This window comes from Thunnus maccoyii, chromosome 10 (assembly GCF_910596095.1).
Source record: "Thunnus maccoyii chromosome 10, fThuMac1.1, whole genome shotgun sequence".
In the NCBI taxonomy this organism is placed as follows: Eukaryota; Metazoa; Chordata; class Actinopteri; order Scombriformes; family Scombridae; genus Thunnus; species Thunnus maccoyii.
In genome coordinates, this window is record NC_056542.1 from 13,880,201 (window position 1) to 13,901,076 (window position 20,876).

The 20,876-nt window shown below is 39.4% G+C and overlaps 2 protein-coding genes across 3 annotated transcripts; both read right to left on the reverse strand.

Annotated features, from left to right (window-relative positions):
• Nucleotides 1-972: 972 nt before the first annotated feature.
• On the reverse strand, nucleotides 973-5,799 carry cd4-2.2 (CD4-2 molecule, tandem duplicate 2). Of its 2 annotated transcripts, XM_042423040.1 has the most exons (10): nucleotides 5,462-5,799; nucleotides 4,299-4,340; nucleotides 3,844-4,005; nucleotides 3,587-3,721; nucleotides 2,604-2,662; nucleotides 2,429-2,510; nucleotides 2,279-2,323; nucleotides 1,990-2,144; nucleotides 1,793-1,860; nucleotides 973-1,579 (listed from the first exon to the last, which is right to left on the reverse strand). In XM_042423040.1, exons 2-10 carry the CDS (start codon nucleotides 4,324-4,326, stop codon nucleotides 1,525-1,527), a joined length of 789 nt encoding a protein of 262 aa, XP_042278974.1. In that variant the 5' UTR covers nucleotides 4,327-4,340; nucleotides 5,462-5,799; the 3' UTR covers nucleotides 973-1,524. The 2 variants fall into 2 exon arrangements, with proteins under 2 accessions (XP_042278974.1, XP_042278973.1); XM_042423039.1 differs by having other exon boundaries at nucleotides 2,429-2,662.
• An 87-nt stretch (nucleotides 5,800-5,886) lies between these two features.
• Nucleotides 5,887-20,434, reverse strand: usp5 (ubiquitin specific peptidase 5 (isopeptidase T)). Its single transcript, XM_042422908.1, has 20 exons — nucleotides 20,152-20,434; nucleotides 19,469-19,597; nucleotides 19,233-19,299; nucleotides 19,004-19,131; nucleotides 18,408-18,553; nucleotides 17,854-18,038; nucleotides 16,858-16,952; nucleotides 15,723-15,916; nucleotides 15,382-15,453; nucleotides 13,585-13,672; nucleotides 13,321-13,446; nucleotides 13,085-13,238; nucleotides 12,633-12,795; nucleotides 12,455-12,543; nucleotides 10,183-10,311; nucleotides 9,581-9,724; nucleotides 9,341-9,483; nucleotides 8,130-8,280; nucleotides 7,910-7,994; nucleotides 5,887-6,869 (listed from the first exon to the last, which is right to left on the reverse strand). Exons 1-20 carry the CDS (start codon nucleotides 20,257-20,259, stop codon nucleotides 6,776-6,778), a joined length of 2,490 nt encoding a protein of 829 aa, XP_042278842.1. The 5' UTR covers nucleotides 20,260-20,434; the 3' UTR covers nucleotides 5,887-6,775.
• Nucleotides 20,435-20,876: the final 442 nt, after the last annotated feature.

Consider the following 20,876-nt stretch of genomic DNA (forward strand, 5'->3'; position numbering starts at 1 on the left):
TTGTAAAACACACACACACACACACACACACATGTACATATATATATATATATAATTTAAAACCTATGCAAAAGTTTCAAAACTGAAAACTTTGTTAACTCATATAAGACACTAAATATTTTCACACTCATTTACATTTGAATACAGGATCATGGGTGGTCTTGTGTGACATTAGTGAGTGAAACAGGTGTTAACTGTGTGTTTAATGACACGTAGAGCTATACTGGTCTCAACACCTGCACTGTGCTGCACCAGTTGTGGGGAATACGGAGCTTCTGTAGAACTAATCCAGTGCAGGCAGGGTTAAAGGCACGTTATAGAGTTATAGAGAAATTGCTGAAATGTTGAACAAGATCATTGATGTTGTAATCCAAAAAAAAATATTCTAGAGCTGCAACGATTATTCAATTAATCCATTTTTGTCCACTATTAAATTAATTGCCAACTATTTTGATAATCAATTAATCATTTGGAGTCGTTCTTTAAGAGTAAAATACAGCTTCTTAAATGTGAATATTTTCTCGTTTCTATGACAATAGATTGATAATCTTTGAGTTATGGACTGTTGGTTTGGACAAAAAAAAGATATTTGAGTATGTCATCTTGGGTTTTGGGAAACATTGATCGTCATTTTTCACCATTTTCTGACATTTTATAGACGAAAAAACTAATCAATTGAGAAAATAATCGACAGACTAATAGATAATGAAAATAATTGTTAGTTTCAGCCCCCATTATTTCACAGCCATTTTTTTGATAATATTCATTTTACCTTTTATTATACACTGTCAGTGATTACCTCTCAATACAGTAGTTTTCCTCTTACTGGCAGAGTCTGCCTTCCTGAACTGTGTTAAAATTAACTAAATGCACAGGGGACTCAAAGAAAACTATGCATATTTTGAATGCACTTCAGATTTTCTCTCAGTGATTGTTGTGTCATGAGGATGGAAAACAATTTTGGAAATTCAGTTGGGTATCGTCATAGTTTATTGACAGCAGGAAAAAAAAAGACATCAAATTTCAATGCAGTATTCTTCAAAAATCAAGACAAAGAATACATAAAAATCTCTTTAGCAAATATGAACAGAAACACAGGAAAGAAGATAAATCAGCTGTAATTTAAGATAAAAGCAGTACATTATAATTTTACAATGCTGAATGTAATGATATACTAGGCTGAACATGTTAATATGCTTCATAAATGTTAAATAAGTACAGACTGTTGCTGTTCTCTCTTCCAGAGGAGGCAATTCTGGCCCATTTGCATTCAGATCACTGGTTGTATTTGGTGGGAAAAGCTCAAAGTGCCCACATCATTACATTTGATTTGTATTTTCATCAAGAGCATTCAAAAGCCCATTTACATTCAAGCCATATTCACAACAGGGTTCTCTTTCACCCACGCTCTCTTTTCACTTTATCTCTATCTGTCCCTCCCTTTCCTTCCTTGCCTCCCTCTCACTCCCTCTTTTTCTTTTTCTCTATCTCTCTTTTCTTCGATCTGTCTTTCATGTCACTCCATTAGCAGGGTTTCTCTCCTCGGCGTCCTTGCTGCAGTTTCGCTGCAGCTGTTGGCCTGTGATAAAGAGAGGAAAGGGGAGAAGTTTTCACACTAATTACGACACAATAATGAAGTACTTGGTAAAAGGCACAGTGAAAATGAAGGTCAAACAGTCATTAATATAAAGTGAATAGAGTCTGTTAGAAAGCATCTGTAAAGTGAGCAGAGATTACTAGAGAGGGGATAAAGGGATTTTTTACTAGATAGAAGAAAGTTAAGAACATTTACTGGTCACACTGGCAGTACTGCCTGGGCTTTAGTTGTTGTGCGGCGTTCCTTATCTTGAGCAGTCTTCTCTAGGGTAGAAAAAAAAACATCATATCATTTTTTGGTTGCCCGAGCAACCGAACCTCCTTCATCTCACCTTCTAATTTCAATCTACAAAGCAGCATATGAAGATCGCCTGGATAATTGTCTTTACTTACCTTCCTTCTTTTGATCCTCCTGCACAAAGCGATGACTAAGACCATCAGGAAGACCACAACCAGGCCGCCAACTCCAACTGCAACCCACATCCACCAGCTGAGCCCCAGCGGTCCCAAAACATCATTGGACGTAGGGGGAGGACCACCTGGTTGAGCTGAAAGAAAATAAACCATGGCAGAAAGCAAGGATAATGAGTCAATGACACACTTTTGGTAATATGTGCTCATAATCAGAGGATTTACACAAACAAACACAAGCAGCATGTACAGGTCTCGCAGGTTGGCTTACTGATGTTCTTCGAAGTTTTGGAAGGGGATGTTGTAGTTGCCAACTCTGAAAGAAAAAACACACGTTCTTACTTTTCCCAGTGGCCACACGGGAAGATTTTGTTTTGGTAAAAAGCATATGCAAGGACTTTGATAGAAGCCAGTGTCCTACCTTTAACTTTGATATTTAGGGTCTCATTGTACGTCTCCCCAGCATGAAGGAACGAACACACCCAGCTCCCATTATGTGAAAGCTGCACAGGATAAAGATCAAAATTCTGTTCATGTATTTTATTTCCATCTGGCTCCTTCCACTGCACTGGAGAGTCTGGTACCAAACCTTTGACCTGACACTTGAGCGTAGCCTTGCTGCCCTGCTGGAGCTCACTGGGGGGGCTGACCGAGACTGACAACAGACAGGAGCGAGGATACAGTGAGAATCACAAAGAGAGAGAGAAGAGGCCAGGCCTTCATCCAGATCATTAGGACTGTGACATACCCATATGACATGATACAAAGAGCAAAATGGAAATATGTTATGATAAACAAATGAATTGGAGTGGAACATCTGAATTTTAGAGATTTTAAATCATAAACTTAAAGGGGCACTCCACCAATTTTAAACATAGAAGTCAGTTTAATCATCAGGAGGAGTAAAACTCCTTGTGATGTCTTGGTGACTTAAAATTTTTAACAGGACGCCTGCCTTACAAACTGGGGAGTTTTAAAGATGTGGGTGTTTGCCAGGCAGGGAGGGTCTCATGGAAGGCAATATCGAGTTGAATTATTGGAAATGTAGGATTCAGTGTTTTTGAAGCTTGACCCAGACTAAGGACTACAAATCAGGACACTGTGACCTCTGTGGCTTCATTTTTGACAGCTCTCTTAAAAAAAATCCTTCTGTTTTTTCTATTCCAACTTTATGAAAGTGCGACAGTAAATCTCTGGAATATTAACTATATAATTTTAAATGTATTTTCATCATTTGCATTAAAGGGAAAAATATTTTCATGCATTCACTATTCAAAGGCTACATTAATTGCTCAGTAACTTAAGAGTGAGCTGAGACAATTCTTACTTGTAAAACTAACCTGTGATGGTAAACTCTTTGTTTGAAGGATCAGAACCATTGCTCTTGTTTAGACTTTTTTCTCTTCTTCCTTATTCACATTAAAGAATATTTTCAAGTACTGGTGTTTTTAAAGTCTATTATTAATCTGACTAGGTGTATAATGGGTAGGACTCTCTGATTCAAAACCCCTAATTGTAGTGTTTGACGCTATTCTAATAATTATTTGCAAATACAAATGATCTTGGCTCTGCTGCTTACCTGACACCACAAGAAGTGTGTGCTCCTGAGTGGTCCTATCTGCTTTGCAGGTGAACTGTCCAGCATCCTTTTCCATCACATTGTTAATCACCAAACTTGTGTCCTTCAGCGATGACCTTTTCCCAATATCTTGGCCTAAATGCAGAGAATATATGTAGTATAATTATCAACAGTGAAGATTTTAAAACAATATTGTCCTGTAGATAATATCAACAGTTTTGTTTTCCAAAACACTTGTCTGAAGTCTTTGTGACTACCTTTGAGATGGATGCCATTTTTCTTATTAATTATAGTAATTAATTCCGATCCACGATGCCACGACAGGGTCCCAGTGTAGTCGCTGAACCCACACTCGATGGTGGCCTTCTGCCCTGGTTTTCCTTGGATCACTTTGCCTGCAGCAGAGAGTGCACTCAGCACTGAAAAGAGAGGTTCACATTCATGAAGCACACTTCATTTAGTGTGATATATTCACAGGAGAATACTATAATCTCTGTGGAGACAAGAACAAACTGATGGCTTTGCAATATATTCTCAGTACTTTGCAATGGAAACTCTACCAGTGAATGTGGAATTAAGGGCAAATTATCAGGCAGTTTGTAGGCAGTAAAATAAAACTGTAGCCATTTCTTGTATACTATCATTCCACTTCTTGATACAAAAAGAGCATCACATGTGAAAAGCTAATCATACACATTACCATATTTCTTACCTAACACGAACCACACGATAGTCTTCATTTTGAATGTTGCATCTGAGGAAGTGAAAGAAATGTAATTAAAAGGAGCAGAAACCAACGTTCATTTCTGTCCCGACAAAGTCATAAAAGAAAAGCTAAGTTAACGCAGTGGCTCATAATGTGAAAGTAAATATACAGATACGACACGTAGCTTCTGTTTGAGATTGACTTCACCATGAAACATGTGATTTATAACCACCAAGCTACCTCTCTACTTCCTTACTCCCCCTCTCTTATCTTGAAAAATGTAAAACTTGCTTCGGAGACTCACATAAAAAAACTGAAACAAATGTCACTTGGAAAATTCCAGCATATGTTTTGGCTCTTGTGTTTAATTAATGTGATCAATTATGCATGTTAAGTTGCTTCGCTGTAGACCCTGTTCCAAATGTATCTAATTGTACATCAGAAATAAGAAGTCTATTTAGAAAGAAATGATTTCGTGGTGCATTTCGGTACTAATAAGGCAACTGCAACCAATGAAGAGCCATTTATTACTCTTTGTCCCACTCTGCATTCAAAATGCAAATTTGGTGTTGCATGATTTTGAAAGATTTAAGAATTAATTTCAGCAAGCTGAAATACTTAAATTAATTAATCAATTAACTGTACAACTTCAAAAAGCCACAAATTATATATTTTTATTTTAGTTACTTCAGATTGCCACAATCAAAATCTAACCAGATAGACAATATGTTAGAGAAATGTATCAAAATTATTTTTGACAAATTATAAATATAACTCTCCCCAGTTACTCAACCATAATCCTACAATGAAATAACATTTAGTAATAACATATTTCTTTACAATCAGATTGAACCGGCTACAGACACTAAAGGCTCGGAACACACAGTTGAAAATATTTTTCCTTCTAAAAATTTGTTTAGGCGCATTTCATTTAAGCATCTATACTCAACTGTTTGTAATACATCTTGGGATTACAGTCAGAGACAAAGGAGGAAAAATTTAACTTAAAAAGTTATGAAATTCTTAATGTTATGTTTAATTTAACATTACGTGATACTACGTGTTTTACGAACAATAGACAAATGGCTTCAGAATGGCCACATTAAGTCCAATAATATATTAAACAAATATATAAACCTTAATTTCATTAATGTACTATGAGATCTTACCTGAGTTTGGAGGGAATGCAGTGCGTTTTTTGCCTTTATTGAAGGTCAAAATTGTTCATCGTCTGTGCTTCACTTCATCAAGAACAAGACTACAGGGATGCAAAAAAAAAAAAAGGTAGAAGGCGGAAGACATTTGAAAAAGAAAGCTGCACTTTGGAAAGTTATAGGCCAACGTAAACCCCAACATCTCGTGGTTTTGATCTTCATGCCTGTGCTTTCTTGCAAACTAGGCCTAGGATTCTTTACACTGTGCAAGTTTCCACAGGACCTGTACAATGTATTCAAAACACTGTCATGTTTACTCTGAATGCACTTTTTAGTATTGTCACATAAATAATGCCAACTCATCACTTGTGCCGAAATCACAAGTTGATTGTTCTTGTAAAAACACCTTTGTGACGGCTATTCAAAAAGAAAAGGCTGAATGACAGAAAGACAATTCTTTATTGTTCCACAGCAGAAGTAACAAAGGATTTGTTTGCAAAATAAAAATAAAATAAAAAAAACAACAACAACAAAAAAAAAAAATCACCCAGTTATCACCCTCACCAAACTTTTAAGAGAATACAAGTTGATTTTGGTGTTTGACATTTTTATTTCCTTTTGTAACACACATTTGAGCTGTTATTTATTTTGTTTGACTTACTGACATTTCCTCTCATCGTGGATGTTAAACTGTTATTACTTCCTCATTGAATAAGGTAGAGGAGGAGTTGGTGCCTGGCTGAAGTGGTGACACTAAGCTGCGACCGTCCAATAAAAGAAGAGGGAGATGGAAGCAACATACTGTGTTTTGAAGGGAAAGGGCAGTGACCACTGCTGGCAATGGAAATCAATAGCCAGGACATGGAACGGTGATAGTAGAGCAAACTTATTAAAGAGTGAATTGACTTTGCAACAAAAGTCCTGCTAATGTTTAGGGCCTCTTCATTGAAGCAGGGTTTCTGAGTTACTGGATGATACTGTCGCGTAAAAGCTGGAGTTGGTCTTTTAACATCGTGCGATGTTCCAGATTTCAGTGAGTTTTACTCAGAAAACTTGTCCAGATGTGAATCTGCTTCTCTGATCAGGCCCATGGTTTTGTGATCAGTGGATGAAAATAAAACATCTCCCCCCCGATACCTAATCTGTACATCTGCACCAATTTATTTAACCAGGTATATTTGCAATCTGAGAGATTTATTTACAGTTTTGTCAGTCATGAAGCGTGCCAGGGCATTTGTAAGAGCTTGGTGGGGTGCGGCTATGAATGTTGTGTGTTTGTGTTAGCGTCCACGCTCTCTTTCTTCACCCCGAGTGTAACGCTCCTTTGTCTCATTCGGCCACTCTCCGGTAAAAGTAGAGGTATCCCAGGTCTTTGGGAGGTTTCTCTGAAGCACACACCTTCTGATCATTGAAGATGACCCACCTGTGAAACACAGAGAGACCACAAACACAATTAACAGTGAGCTACTTGTAGACAGGTTATGGATTTCATTATGAGTGGCATATGTGTCTTATTTGAATATAAAACATCCAAGATGATGCATATGACTGGAAGCATGGTTATTAGTACACATTTTTAAAATTAAATTTTTAAAGTTTTGGGTTTATTCCAAAGTGGATATATACTGTACCATTTGATATCACCAGTTCTATAAAAAAGGTCAGTACTATGTAAAACTGTGTGCACATCAGACACCGTGGAACAGTTTAATGTACAAACCAGACCTGGAGTATGGTGCCCCCTGCTGAGTATTTCCATGAGAAAATTTTTTACCGTCATAAAGGATAAAATACTGATTAAAGAACAGAAAGCATGTAACTCTTCTGTGTTTTTGTTCTTTTTGGAACAGGGGAATTGAGACATGAAATTATGTTTTTTAAAAATACTTTTAAACCTGCAGTGCAGAACTTTTATATATAAATTAACGTCCTTTACACTCAAGGCTTTGCCAAACGAGTTCACACAAAGCTGATTAAGCCTTTCACCACCTGGTATTTCACAGTATACCAGAGTTTTTAATCTGGTGTCGTGTTTGACATTCCTGCGCTGGCTGAATGAATGCATGAATGCAAACTTCCGCCAGACGAGCTGGCTAACTTCCAGTTGGCTTTCTGCTAACTTTACTGGGGGTAAAATAATTTAATTGTGTGGCTCTTCTAGACTTATCGGGCCGAATAGATCAAATTCTGAGAGTGAAATGATTAATTTCGTGGGGGTTGTGTGACACTCAAAAACAACTTATCCACCGTCTTACAGCCACAACAGTAGCAACGGAGTAGCCTACAGTGGAGCCTATTACGTAAGTGCATGTCAACAGTGTTTCTGTAATTTCTCTCACTGCCAGAAAGGGGAGACAAAAGTCTCACACTCCAGCTTTAAATATGACACTTTAAAGCTCTGAAACAGAGAAATATTCCTAAAAGTCAGAAACACACTTGAGTGCGGTGCAGAGGAACACTTACTGCTGATCCTTCTTGATGTGACAGACATAGTGGCCGCACATTGTGCTCGTCCCCATGTGACTGATGAATGCAAACAGCTCATATTCTGGAGAAAGGAAGGAAACCACAAGTTCAAGTATAAAACATTCAATTAAATTATGTTAGAAGATGACCATGTCGCATTCGAAGTGAACGTATCCTTCTGAATGTCCCCTCTCTCCTCCCTCTCCCTGGGACTCACTTCCTGGTCCGTCTCTGACACGAGGCCCGGGCGGAGGATCCCTGCCACCCTCGCTCTCTGCAGCTGAGCGACCTCCTTCAGACACGTCCATGGACTCCAGGTCATCCAGATGGGAGAAGATCCAGTCAACTGCCCGGTCCAGGACATTACTCTGAGATACAGAAATGAGTAATACTCTGTGAATGTCAACAAATGGAGGATTTATAAGGAATATAATCTTTTTTTATTGTACTTATCAAAACAAAATATTTCACAAGTTACAAGGCCAAAGACAGCTGATGCCAATTTAAACACTGCAAAACCCATTGAATGCATGAGACTAATCTGTCACACACACACTACAACATAGTAGCTGCATTTATTTTTAATTAGTTGGGTTTTGATACTTTAATGAAGCACTTAAAGTACTATGAAAGCTCACTTCTACAGGGAACCAGATGTTTGCTAACATCATGATAATTAAGCTGTCAAAAGCAGTAACATGGTTGTTTCTGAGAAAAGAGGAGAAACAGTTGAACCACACTGCTGATTCAACATGAGACTAAGACAGTAACTATTAAGAGGAGAGCAGCACAGTAAAAAGCTTTGCTTACCTTTCACTTGTGGTGGAGGTTTGAGGTTCACCTGCAGCTCTTTGCCTAACTAGTTCACTTGTGTGAAACTGATCCGCGGACAAATATGTGGCAAAAAAAATTGTCTGAAGGTAGATTCTGACCAGCGTTCTGATCACCTCATAACTGGCCTGAGCTGCATCACAGTAAAATCCAAGAGCCACATGGAAATGTTATGTCAGTCACCTGTTGTTTTCTGACAACTTTTGACTGCTATTCTTGTTTATCAGCAATGCTTTGTTATATGAACTGTACTTGTTTCCACAGTTTCTGGCTGCTAAAATTTGAACATGCAGGCAAAACTGTGGTAACTAGTCACAAACAAAAATTGAGACTGATGTAAATTATGTAAATCTACAATAAACGGATAATATTAAGAAATCTTTGTTTAATGTAACTTTAAGCGCCATCCTGTCACTAATTTTGTTGAATAATTAGTGTACAAGTCCCTAAAAATGAGAAAAACTTGGATTCATTACTGTCTGAGTGAAAAAGGGCACAGCTGTTCCTGCCTGTATTGGCACAGTTCTACTTTTAGACTAGCAGCCTGTGAAATTAGTTAAATCCCAATCTTTAAATTGGACAGAGTTTGAGTCTAACCGTGGCTCGAAGTGCTTTGGTTGCTTGGTCTCGGCTGAAGCCCATGGAGACGATGGTTGCCAGGTGCTCCTCAGAGAGGCTCTCTGTGGGTGTGGTCCCGGCGCCGGAGCTGCAGCCTGGCAACACCAGTGGGGCAGAGAAGTCTGCAGCCAATCAGAAAGAGGAGAACATGAAGCCTGAGAGTAGCAGTCAAACTGATTGATGATTTGCTCATTGGTTTATTCCCACTGCTCTACACACCTGGGTCATCCATATGGCCCATGATCCAATTCATGGCAGCATCGATTCCAGTGTTCCCAGTGTAGTACACCGCTTTCCTGCAGGCCTCCAGTGGAAATCCCATTTCACACAACTGAGACACAGTGGAGTCATCCAGAACTGGAGCTGAGAATGTGTTAGGAGGAAAGAGTTGAATTACTTGGATGTACTTTGTAGAAAGATCAAGAACATTGTTTGTTTGCCTGTTTTCATTTTTAGTGGAAAGATTGACAAATGATCCTGTTTTTATGTTAATTTCAACAAAGTTCTTTTTAAAAAGTTGACAAAAGGCAAAATCATAAAAAAAGTATATATACTGAAATGTCAACTCATAAACAGCAAAAACAAACCAATAAGATATATGAACTACTATAAACCTCAAATGATGCAAAAGTAAACAAATAAGGCAACACAAGGACGCATGAAAACAGAAAAGGCAGAAAAGAAGAAAAGGAGGAAACGAGGGTGGACACATAACAGCGTCGCCAAGGAAGAAGGAGAAGATCAGAAATGACAGACAGACTGACACAGCAGTGGGGAGTAGAGCGAGTCGTCCTCCTCGTTGCCATGGGAACCCAGGATACCTTTAACCTCCACATCTGGGGTCATGAGTGGGGGCGGGGCCACCTCTGGTAAAAGCTCCTCCCCCGGCTGCTGTCCCATTGCACGTAGCGCACTCAGGTCCAGAGTATCAGGAACGTCGATGCTCACGTCTGCACGGAGAAAAAAAACAAACACTCATTCAGCATTCAAAACTATTTTCATTTCAAATTATCCATCATCCACCATTGTCTAGGCTCCTGCACAATTTCAATTTGAAAGTTCAGTACGTTTCCTTCACCTTAATTTCCTGACAATATTGAAAAATTGTGGCAAGTATAACTGATAATGTACAACAACGTGTCCCATCCTGTTTTCCTTTGTTGTTGTCGTTTTCCTATATCAGGAAACTAGTAGTCTAGACAAACTTTACCCTGTTGTTGTTGTCCAGTCAAACATTGGAGACATGACAGAATGCCTTTCATTGTGAGTTTGAAAAAGCACGCTGTCGCCACCCTTCATTGCTCAAAGACTCAAAAGTCCCACAGCAGCACAATGTTGAGTAAGATTAAATTTTATGCAAACGTACTCTGACAACCAATTGTGCTCTTTTTGATTCCCCTGCAAAATAAAAGCAGAATTGTTTCCTACTTCACGTAACTACATAAAAGTACTTTAAACAAAATGGAGGAAGTTGATCGTCACGGTCAACAGCTTTCAAATTCTTCACAGCTCGACATCAACAAACTACCGACACTTGAATGAAAACAACAATGTGCACACATATATTACTCAGGAAATTAAGCAAGTTGTTGTGTGCTTATAATGGCGACAGTAGGAAATAACCGCCCAATCGCAGTTAAATATGTAAATTACTGACTCAACACTATAGACACAAGCTTCAGTCTCCGTAGGCGCAAGACACTTTGAGTCAATATGCATGAACACGGGTTAATACCATGCACTCTTACAAATGTAGAACTTCTTTTAGCTCATGTTGGTCATTTACGTTCAACAATGCTGTTTAACAAGTAGCCATTTTCTACCAAAAAGTTCCAGGAACTATGGAACCAGAGGAAATGATCTCAGGAACTAAAAGTCCCTTTTGCACATTCCTGTTTGTGTTTCCGCCACATCTGAAGAACCATGAACATGAGGCAAATTAGCCCATAATGGATATAAAAATGACACTAAAATTTGAAATGCCTTTTTCACGCATGAGGAAAAAAACAACACAGAGTCATCACGTCGTTCTTTTTGTATTTACTGTTGTGTGACTCATGTTTGAGTTAAACGTAACGAATGAATAAAAATGAGAAACACAGAGGTGGAAAATGAGACCGAAAACGTCAGAGTGTCTGTCTCCACAGTGGACGACCTGTTGAGTGTTTTACGGTTATTTATTTCTGCTTTAGAAGGTAACCGCAGTGAAATAAATTTGTATTTCTCTTATTCACTATCTATCGCCACTCCCTCTCTCTCATACACTCTATCTCGCTCGGCCACCACTGCTGCCTCCGCATTCACTCTAGCTTGTGAAATCCATCAACACAAATCTTTCTATCAAAGCTACGACGATTTCGGTTATTTTACGAGAGGGGCTTTCTGTATTTTGCATTTTGTCGGTGCTCTTCTCTTGAAGTAGGCAGTGTTCGATTGAAAAAAGGTGATGTCACGTATTTCCGCACACCAGTTAGGATTTATCAACATTTGAATCTAAACATGAGAACAGCGGTGAGGTTGTTTGCTTGTGTTGACAGGCCGCTATCAAGCAAATCTGATCAAACAACACCTACACATTCCTCATAAAGCAGATAAGCTCTGTTTTTGAGTAAGTTTGAGCATCTTCATAAATAACAACAAAGGATATTTAAAGTATTTCCAAATCTTAATTGTGATAGTTTATTATTTAGTCATAAACAGAGAGAAATATTTCAGATTTGAAAACAAGTGATGAAAGCAGTGAAAGAATTATTGGAGCCATGTATGTCCCGATATATAATTTTAACAGACAGGATCAGGATCTAGTATTTAGTCTGTTGTTGGTCAAAAAGATTTTAAATGACATGAGCTTCTATATGTTCTGTATGTGTATCAAGAGTGAATACAGTTCCCCCATTTCAACCTTAAATCCAATCCCCAAACTTTTAAACACCTCAAGTAATCACATTACATTTTGATACTTTTTCAGACGATACCGTGGCCTAGTTTGTCTCAGTGAGCTGATTTCCAGCTCTGAAAGGAATACACACATTTTGTGCAACGAGGTCAATATTTATCTCTTCAGCACAAACATTCAGTGATATTTTTACTCACCCAGTTTCTTGGGGACCCAGTCAAGGCCAAAGGTGAACTTCTTAATCTGAATAACCAGGTGGTCGGGGAAAGAGGCAAAGCGGGTCGTTCTGACAAATGAGACAAAACCTGATATTAATCTTAAGATTTGCTTCTAATGAATCATTTTCAGTGGGTGTCTGGATGTCTCTTTCCATACTTGGTAGCAGTAGTCTTTGTCTGCACAGCTGAGCTCCAGAAGTCTGTGAGGATCTCTGGTTCACTGAGGGCCGCCATGCAAGCTGTGAAGGGAATTTGCGCACGCACTGTAGGGGCTGAGGAGTCCCCTTCCTCACGCCGGCGCTCTGCCTCCTGCAGCTCTTCTGTTAAGAGAGATATGTACATAATTTAAAAACAAAAAAATATACACAGCATTGTGTTCAAAACATCAAAGCAATAAATAGTTCTGAGAGAATGAAAGATCCTCTCCAGACATGTATTAAGATGTATAAAGATACTCTGCTTGGAGCACTTCATCTCAGCAGGGGTCTTGGATACAACTCAGGAAGTATACAAATCATATGCATCTAAAGGCATAGGAAAAAAAATGTTTTTCCCAATCAAGCGAACCTTGATGTACTAGCTAGAGATTGTATCCCATCAACCTCTCACCTCTGTTGGTAGCTTGATCTATGGGCACCGGCAGTTGGACGATGTAATCCACCCTCTGTGTGTACTTGGCTTTCTCTGATTGCTGACACACAATCCTCTCCTCCACCAGGAACCTGAAAGCTTCAGATGGGTTGACCCCAGAGCGACAGTTCCTCTGCGGGTGAAAAGAAATAATGATATAAAAGGGAAAAAAGCTGAATAGCATAAAGAGAAGCGGAAGAAGAGAGCAACTTTACCTCCACCATGTTTATGAAGTGCAATAAAAACTCCTGAGCATCCTGTTGGCGATTGGTGGAGAACTCTGGATGGCCCCGCCCAACAAGTGCTTTGAACATTCGTGGTGCTATGCCGATTTGGTCTCCCTGCAAACATGAACAGCCAAATTTGTCAATGGTGAGAGCTTTGGCGGACATTCTCACTAATTTCTGAGAGTAAATCCCAAGCGTTCCATGGATATCTGTAAAGACTTGTAAATCCACTGGCTGATTGTTTCTTCTTACCCTGGGTTCAGATGCACCATTTTCATCTCCAGGGTCTGGTGCTGGTTTGGAATACTCTCCTGACAACAGACCATAGCCGAGCTTGGCTCTGTGATAAACAAACAAAGCTGGAATCACTGCACATCCAACAACATATCAGAGTTTCACGCAGGAGGAGGATTTGGATATAGGCCTGGATGTATTTTTGTTTTTCAAATAACATGTTGCAATGACTAATAAGGCAGAAGACTTTTATATATCTGGTGAGAGTACAAAAGTTTTTTTGTGCAGGAACAAAGGTAGAAGCAGGCCATATACACGTCACCTCTGGCAGATTTCCATTTTACAGTAATTAAAAACATGAAATTATAGTTTGAAATTAGTTACTTTATCTTATATTAAAGTGTGAAAAATGAGTGACATGAAAAAAGGTGTCAAGTTACTTTCTAGCACATATCGAAGAGCAGTGCAGCCCATTTCAGACTAAGGTTTCACTTTTGTTTTCACAATAAAAGGTCTGTCAGTAGTTGGAGCAAATCTCTTTTCTCCTGCAATGGCATAGAGCTAAAATGACATGAGGCCAAGTGTCATTATAACTGTGGCTAAACCCTGCTGATATCATGAGGATAACCCACACTCAAAACAAAAAATCACATTTGAACATGGAGCTGCCTGGAAAGAAGCCTGTAATTGGCTTTGCAGCTGACAGCTGGCACACTATGAGAATGTTAAGTGTGCATTTATGTAGATGTTTTCTTTCATCTTCTCTGCATGACAGCAACATTTTCAAGACAAAATGTAAAAAAAAAAAAAAAAAAAGGTAGGATGTGTGTTTATAAAGTAGGGCTGGGCGATATTGTGATTGAATGTTTCATTTCAGTCGATAGATAATTATTGGTCATTTTTAATTAGAAAGGTTGAATTTGACCACCTTACTTATCACGACACACAGGTAATAATTTTAATGTTAACAAAACAATGAAAAACACACAAAAATAAATAATTTCTCACACCATGTTGTTTCTGTTGTTGTGTCACAATGGTGCAACCAAATACATACGTTAAATTATTGGCTGTTTGTGTTTGTGTGTTTCTTGTTGCATGTTCCATTATCAAAGGATATGGAGGTTTTTTTAGGACTGGTGTCTGAACTTATGTAGTTTTTATTATTTTCAAGATTATATAATTTTTGATGTTTTTATTAGGTTGTATTTCTGTAAAAATGGGATATAAGTAACATATATGCAGGTCACTCCTTTTTCCTCCCTGCTTCCTAGCCAAGACTTCAGGACTGCCATGGAGATAAGTCATGTGACTTTATTGTGATATCCTGATGAATTTTAGTACCGTATGCACATTCTGTGAATTGTATTTTAATTTATCGAATAAATTCAATCAATCGTGATAGGTTGTTTATGAGCCAGAGAGGCAGCACACTTGCAACTGAATTTTGCATACAGTATTTGTTATGTGCTTTCATGACAGTTTGCATTTAATGCATTTAAGTGAAACTATCGATTATTCTATTGAAAAAATTTTTTTTTTTAAATCACTACTGATGAAGTGCCTATCGCCAATACATATCGCTATCATTTTATCGCCCAGGCCTAGTAGAAAGTGAGCTAGAAGAAATAGAGTAGGTAAAAAGAAATCACTTTGGAATTTCTAATGTTTTATCAAACACTATACTTGCTTTCCTGACATAATACTGAGGGTTGTTTTCAAGCATCTACAGGTATACAACAGCTTCTTCTAAACAAGCACTTCAACTTCTTTAAGTTCTGTTACATTAGGTGGATATTTGGAAAATACACTCACACTTGGATTTTGAAGTCCTGAGTGGGGTCACTTGGAGCTTCATCAATAATCTTGTCGATGTTAGACACATATCTGGAAGGCATGGAAAGAAAGGGTATGAGACAAATTCTTTACATTCAATATCCTACTACTACTGCTGGACTGAGGAACATTTAAGAAATGAGGAATAATCAATTCACGTCTACTGCTGTAATGATCAATTTGACATATTATAATATTTTTTTTGCAGCCAGCCACAAGGATGAAAATTGTGCTTTATTACAGAAGTTAAACATGGTTAACATAACAAGTTGACAGGACAAGAGGATGATGAAGGCTGTGAGAAAAAGGGGGGTACTGACTTGCTCTGGAAGTCTGGAACAGTGAAGAGCACTTGCATGACAGAGTTGAGGTAGCAACTGTTGCCCAGGTTCTTCATGCCAGTCAGGCCCGGGCCATACAGGGGACGTAGGGTAGCCCCAGACTCCTGGATCACCTCCCATTCCCCCACACGCTGGTTCACAGCAATCTCCAGCTCTGTCATAGTCCGCTCAGTCTGAGAGCAGAGAAGTCAAAGGGATAAGAGACTGAATGATGCAGAGGACACGCAAATGAAATTTACTGCGGCAGCCTTCATATATAAAGGCAACTTTTGAAAATGATGAGCAAAATTAGCCAACACAAAGTAGTAAAGACACCAGGCAGAGGAGGAAGAGACTACAAAACACATCTTCGCAGCACTAAGAGCTACACTCTGTCTTCTGCTCCATTGCAGCACATTTCCTCCACCCCCTGTCTATGCCACATCATTAAGTGTGTGCAGCAATACATTAGCAAGACAAGAAACAATACAGTACACAGTGAGAGGTACAGAGATCTTAGACTTCGACAGCTGTGCAATCCACACTGTGTAAGAGGAGAAACAAGTGGCAAAGAAATTAATGGCAGCGGGGAATCTGAGGACAAACAACAGGTATGAGGGAAAATATGTGAAACAGTGGAAAAGTACACTAGGCAGATACGATAATGGAAATGTGGCAAAAGTAAGAGCACACAAGGAGAGGTATTACTGTATTATTAGAGTCCAGTGATAATACTATAATAATAATAATAATAAATAATAATACAAGTTGGCAAACTATTCAATAACATGACTTTTCTGTGGTATTAGTTTTATAAGTGATATTGGCAGTCCAGCACTGCAACTGCATTTTATAACCTTAGTAATACCATGTAATCAATGGCTGCTCTATGAGGCAGAGCCAGCCATAACTGCCTGGATGTCTGCCAAGAGGGAAAAATTCAATATCTCTGGCTAAATTTGTAACAATCCAAAGGTAAAGCAGAGGGCAGAGCAATACTTCTGTCTACAAGATCTTGTTCAGATGGTGAAGATTAAAAAAAAAAAAACAGTAGGTAAAGTGGGTAAAGGTTTGACATTTACAATGGTCTGTTACAGAAAAAGAAAACTAAAGACATCAGAAAAACAGAACTTGCCTTCTCCATGGTCATCATGTCAATGCCAAAGTGAGATAGATGCTCTGGTAACTTGGAATCCAGCACCATGTCATCCTCATCATAGGAATACACATCTGGACACACAAAATAGTGGTGGAAATTGAGGGCAAAGAAGCACTAACTTATGCACATATAGGCCTTTTTCCATATACATGTGCTAGCTTAGCTTGACTCAGTTTGATTTGGCTCGTCAGCCCGGCACAGCAGGGATTGCATCTCCATTACAACAGGACTACCCGTTTGAAGGTGTGTCTTTAACTGATGACGCTCTTGTCTTGAGTCGAAAAGCAGCAGACTGTATACATCATGGCTGTGATTAGTGGTTGCGGCTGTAAAACGGTGGGTAAACACGTTTAATTTCCTGTAAGTTCTTTGGGTAAGTTCAATAAAAGCTCCTTGTTATTTTGGTGTTTAACAGCTTTTAATATGAAGTAGCAGCAGCAGGAAATGTTTTCATCTGTAGTAACTTAACACAGCTCCGATATGGCTGAAAGCATTCAGAAAACAGTAAAATAAAGCAGATATCTGAAAGTACAAACAGGGATGAGAGAGAGAGAAACTAAACTTCAAACCAGTGAGATTCAGTTAGAAGCTACAAGAGTACCCAGAGCTGAACATAAAGAGACTTTTAAAAACAGCTTTCTCTCTGGTCTCCACAGACATGAGCTGAGTCTCACAACACAGCTTGTTTGAGGGGGAGAAGAGGGGTTTTCACGGGTTGGCCGCGGTTGGCAAGACCTCACCGCACTCCGCTTGGAGGCGAGTCGGGCGCGCTTTGGCCCGTCTCCAGAGATGGTCCATCTCAGGCTCGACTTGGCACAACTCAGCACATTTAAACTGGTAATGGAAACGCAATCAGTGCAGCATGGTTTGACTCGATGTGGTCAAAAGTGCCAATGGAAGAACCCTACTACTCATGTCATGCCCTGATATTTAACATTTTTACCATAGAAAATGATCATGCTGTGCTCTTACCTGCACCATCAGGAGTGATGGTACCAAGTTTGACAGCAATTGGGTATCCTGTTTCCTGGAAGTGGAGCAGGGCATGGTTGTTGCCCCCGGAGCCGTCAAAATACCTGCGACCACAGAGCACTTTGCCATCCGTCAGGTTCATCCAAAGATTCTCCTGGAGGTCACACACCTCACACCGCCAGCCACTAAGATGGAGAAAAGACAAGTGATGTAAGCCCTCTAATATATACATGCTCTGACATTTTGACAAATAAAACTTAACAGCCTTCTCTACCAAAATTTTTATTATTGGAGACACAACAGCATTAATGGACTAATACGATCATGGATCAATGGATCCTAAGTGAAAAAGCATTATTGTCTAGACAGTTCCTTCACTCTCTCAACTAATATACCTCTGCAACTGCTAGAGGTTTTGAAGTATGTGTATCATGTGTATATGGAGATGTCATATTTGCATATTCTGTACATTCCTTTATCAATTTGTTTATAAAGTCACTTGACAAACAGCATGATAGGTGTATGTAAGCGATAGCTGTGACCTCCTGTCTCACCTGGGAGGGATCTTGACCCCGTTGTCAAGCTGTTTAAGGTCAGCGGCATGCCGTGACTCCTGTCTCACCTCCCCGTCCCACTGCTGAACTTGTAAGGTATGAGACACTGAGTCGGCTGCCATGATACCCGCCATTGACAGGGACACCTTGAGAAACACAGCAAATGAATCGTCAGACACAAATTACACCTCATGATAAAACGTCTGAACTAAGTGATCACTGAGGGTAACACAGTTTAGTATCAATATATCCCTGTGCCTCCCTATGTGCGTGTGTCCCAGTCCTCTAATATTAAGGAATATATTTACAACATGAACAATCACTATAAATATTGTACAACTATTTTTTTATCTAGATATTTATGAGATGTATGGTGTGTATTACTGTTGAATTATTTGGTACTATACAGCAGCAGCATTGTGTGTCCACGGCAAATTCTCCTTGACAATAAAGTCTGGACATCTTTTTTTTTTTTTACTGAGACAGTGCCGGTGTCAGTTCTAATATTGTAGGGTAGCATATTGCCATTGTGACAATCCTGACCCTGAACACACTGATAGCATTTCTGTAACCAGAATACACACAAAATATCTCACCCGCTCTCTCACAACGTCAGGCATGGTTCCAAGATCATCTGCTGTCACTTCCTGTCTGTCAGGTAAGATGATAACCTTTACATCCTCCTCATACTGCTCCTGCTCCACATCAAAACCTCCTTCAATCCCTGGACAGACCAGAAACATAATAGTAGACAAACACTAGTGAGTCACAAATGATGACACCCATATTATTTGTATTTATACAAATACTCTTCCATGCCCTCACCTATAGCCAGTCTGGTGGGCTTCTTCTTAGGTGGGTGTCCAGATCCAGAGTTATTGTCATCATCGTTCTAGGAAAATTAGATATGGAATGAGCACTGAGAGTAATTTACTGTACATGGAAAGAGATGGTGCTGATTATGTCAAAAATAAATGACTGTATGTGTCCACTGGGAGACACAAAATTGACCACTGCTATAAGGAAAAATAAATCATATAGTAGGAGGATAAAGTGTCCACCTTAGCCTTTCGAGTCCGGGTGATGTGCAAGTAAGCCCTCTGACCAGACCGAGCATGGTGCTTGTCCACATACTGACTTCCAAAGCCCAGGAAACTGTTCATGCACACATACAGGCCTCCCTCACTCTCCTAGAAAAAAAGAAAAAGGTGACATTAAACGTTGCAGCCTGTTTTAATATCTGACATAACACTGGGAAGTTTGGGTTGGAAGCAATGTGGCTATCTGGCCATGTCACAGCATCAGTTACTATATTTGAGCCTCTCCAGTCAGCCTGCTAACATTTGCTATTGAGCTCAACGCTGATTAAATGTTAAAGAAATGCCAACTATGTAACGATAGATTGAGATATTATGGACTTACTACGTGACAAGACCTGCCACAAACCCCCCAAAAACGACAGTTAGCTCGCTTGCTCGCTTGACAGTATACCCGGTTAAAGCAACATAGCTAGCTAACAAGCTAGAGTAGCTAAGCTTTCATTACAGTGCATTATTAGCTTAGCTTAACGTTAGCTTGCTACTTAGTCAGAACAGGAAAATCTAAGAAACCAGTGAGTTAAAAGTAGGACAGCACTGACAAAACGTTACGTGTGACAAATATAAGAGAGAGGAGGGGAGTGAGGAATGAACGGACACCGTTTGTTAGCTGACGTTTTGATTTATAAAAGGGAAAGATGGCTCACCGGCGAGGAAAATGACAAGGCGCATTCGTCTTTGTGGACACGGTCCCCGGGCTTTGGTACCCGAATAGTGGACAAAACCGACATCAAAACCTCTCCAACGTCCGCCATGACAAGCTAGCTAGTTCCGCCTTTCAGTGGGACACTTGCTCCTCTTCAGTTTGGACCCCCAGCCTCTTGATTCACCGGCTCGGAGAGTGTGTCCGTTGTCTTGCCCGTCTGCTACTGTCTGTGTTTGGCTGAATGAATCATGAGCCGCTGCCTGGTGTTGAGGGAAGGCCGGAGCGCTGCCTCGTTACCGTAATCTGTACAGTATGGGTATCAGTCGTACAGTTTAAAAAGTCACTGATATGAAATGTGTTTCATGTAGGAAATTTATAGATCGACAACAGTCAGGTGTACAAGTGAACACTGAAATAGGTTTTTACATTACATTAGAAGATCCCTTCATAATGCACTTACAATGTAAATGATGGGGTACAAAATCCACAAGCCTCCTTCTGTGCAAAAATGTATTTAAACGTTTATGTGAAGCTAATATGACACGCCAGTCACCCAAAGTGGTCAAATCAAGTAGATATCGTTCGATATTGCAATCCTTTTAGTGTCAAAGTCCCTTTTTTTGTTACTATCCTTGCACCGCAGCTAAACAGGGAAACACTGTCTGAGGAAACATAAAGAGGGAATTTATTGGTAAAAAGACTGTAAATGTGGCAGATATATACTTG

Coding starts and splice junctions, on each gene's coding strand:
- cd4-2.2 (XM_042423039.1), bottom strand. CDS start 4,326: ATGAAGACTATCGTGTGGTTCGTGTTAG. Junction 3,722..3,843: donor AAATGGCATCCATCTCAAAG/GTAGTCACAAAG, acceptor CTCTGCATTTAG/GCCAAGATATTGGGAAAAGG. Junction 2,324..2,428: donor CCTAAATATCAAAGTTAAAG/GTAGGACACTGG, acceptor TTTTTCTTTCAG/AGTTGGCAACTACAACATCC.
- usp5 (XM_042422908.1), bottom strand. CDS start 20,259: ATGGCGGACGTTGGAGAGGTTTTGATGTCGGTTTTGTCCACTATTCGG. Junction 19,132..19,232: donor GCCCACCAGACTGGCTATAG/GTGAGGGCATGG, acceptor TGGTCTGTCCAG/GGATTGAAGGAGGTTTTGAT. Junction 7,995..8,129: donor TGTCAGAGACGGACCAGGAA/GTGAGTCCCAGG, acceptor TCCTTTCTCCAG/AATATGAGCTGTTTGCATTC.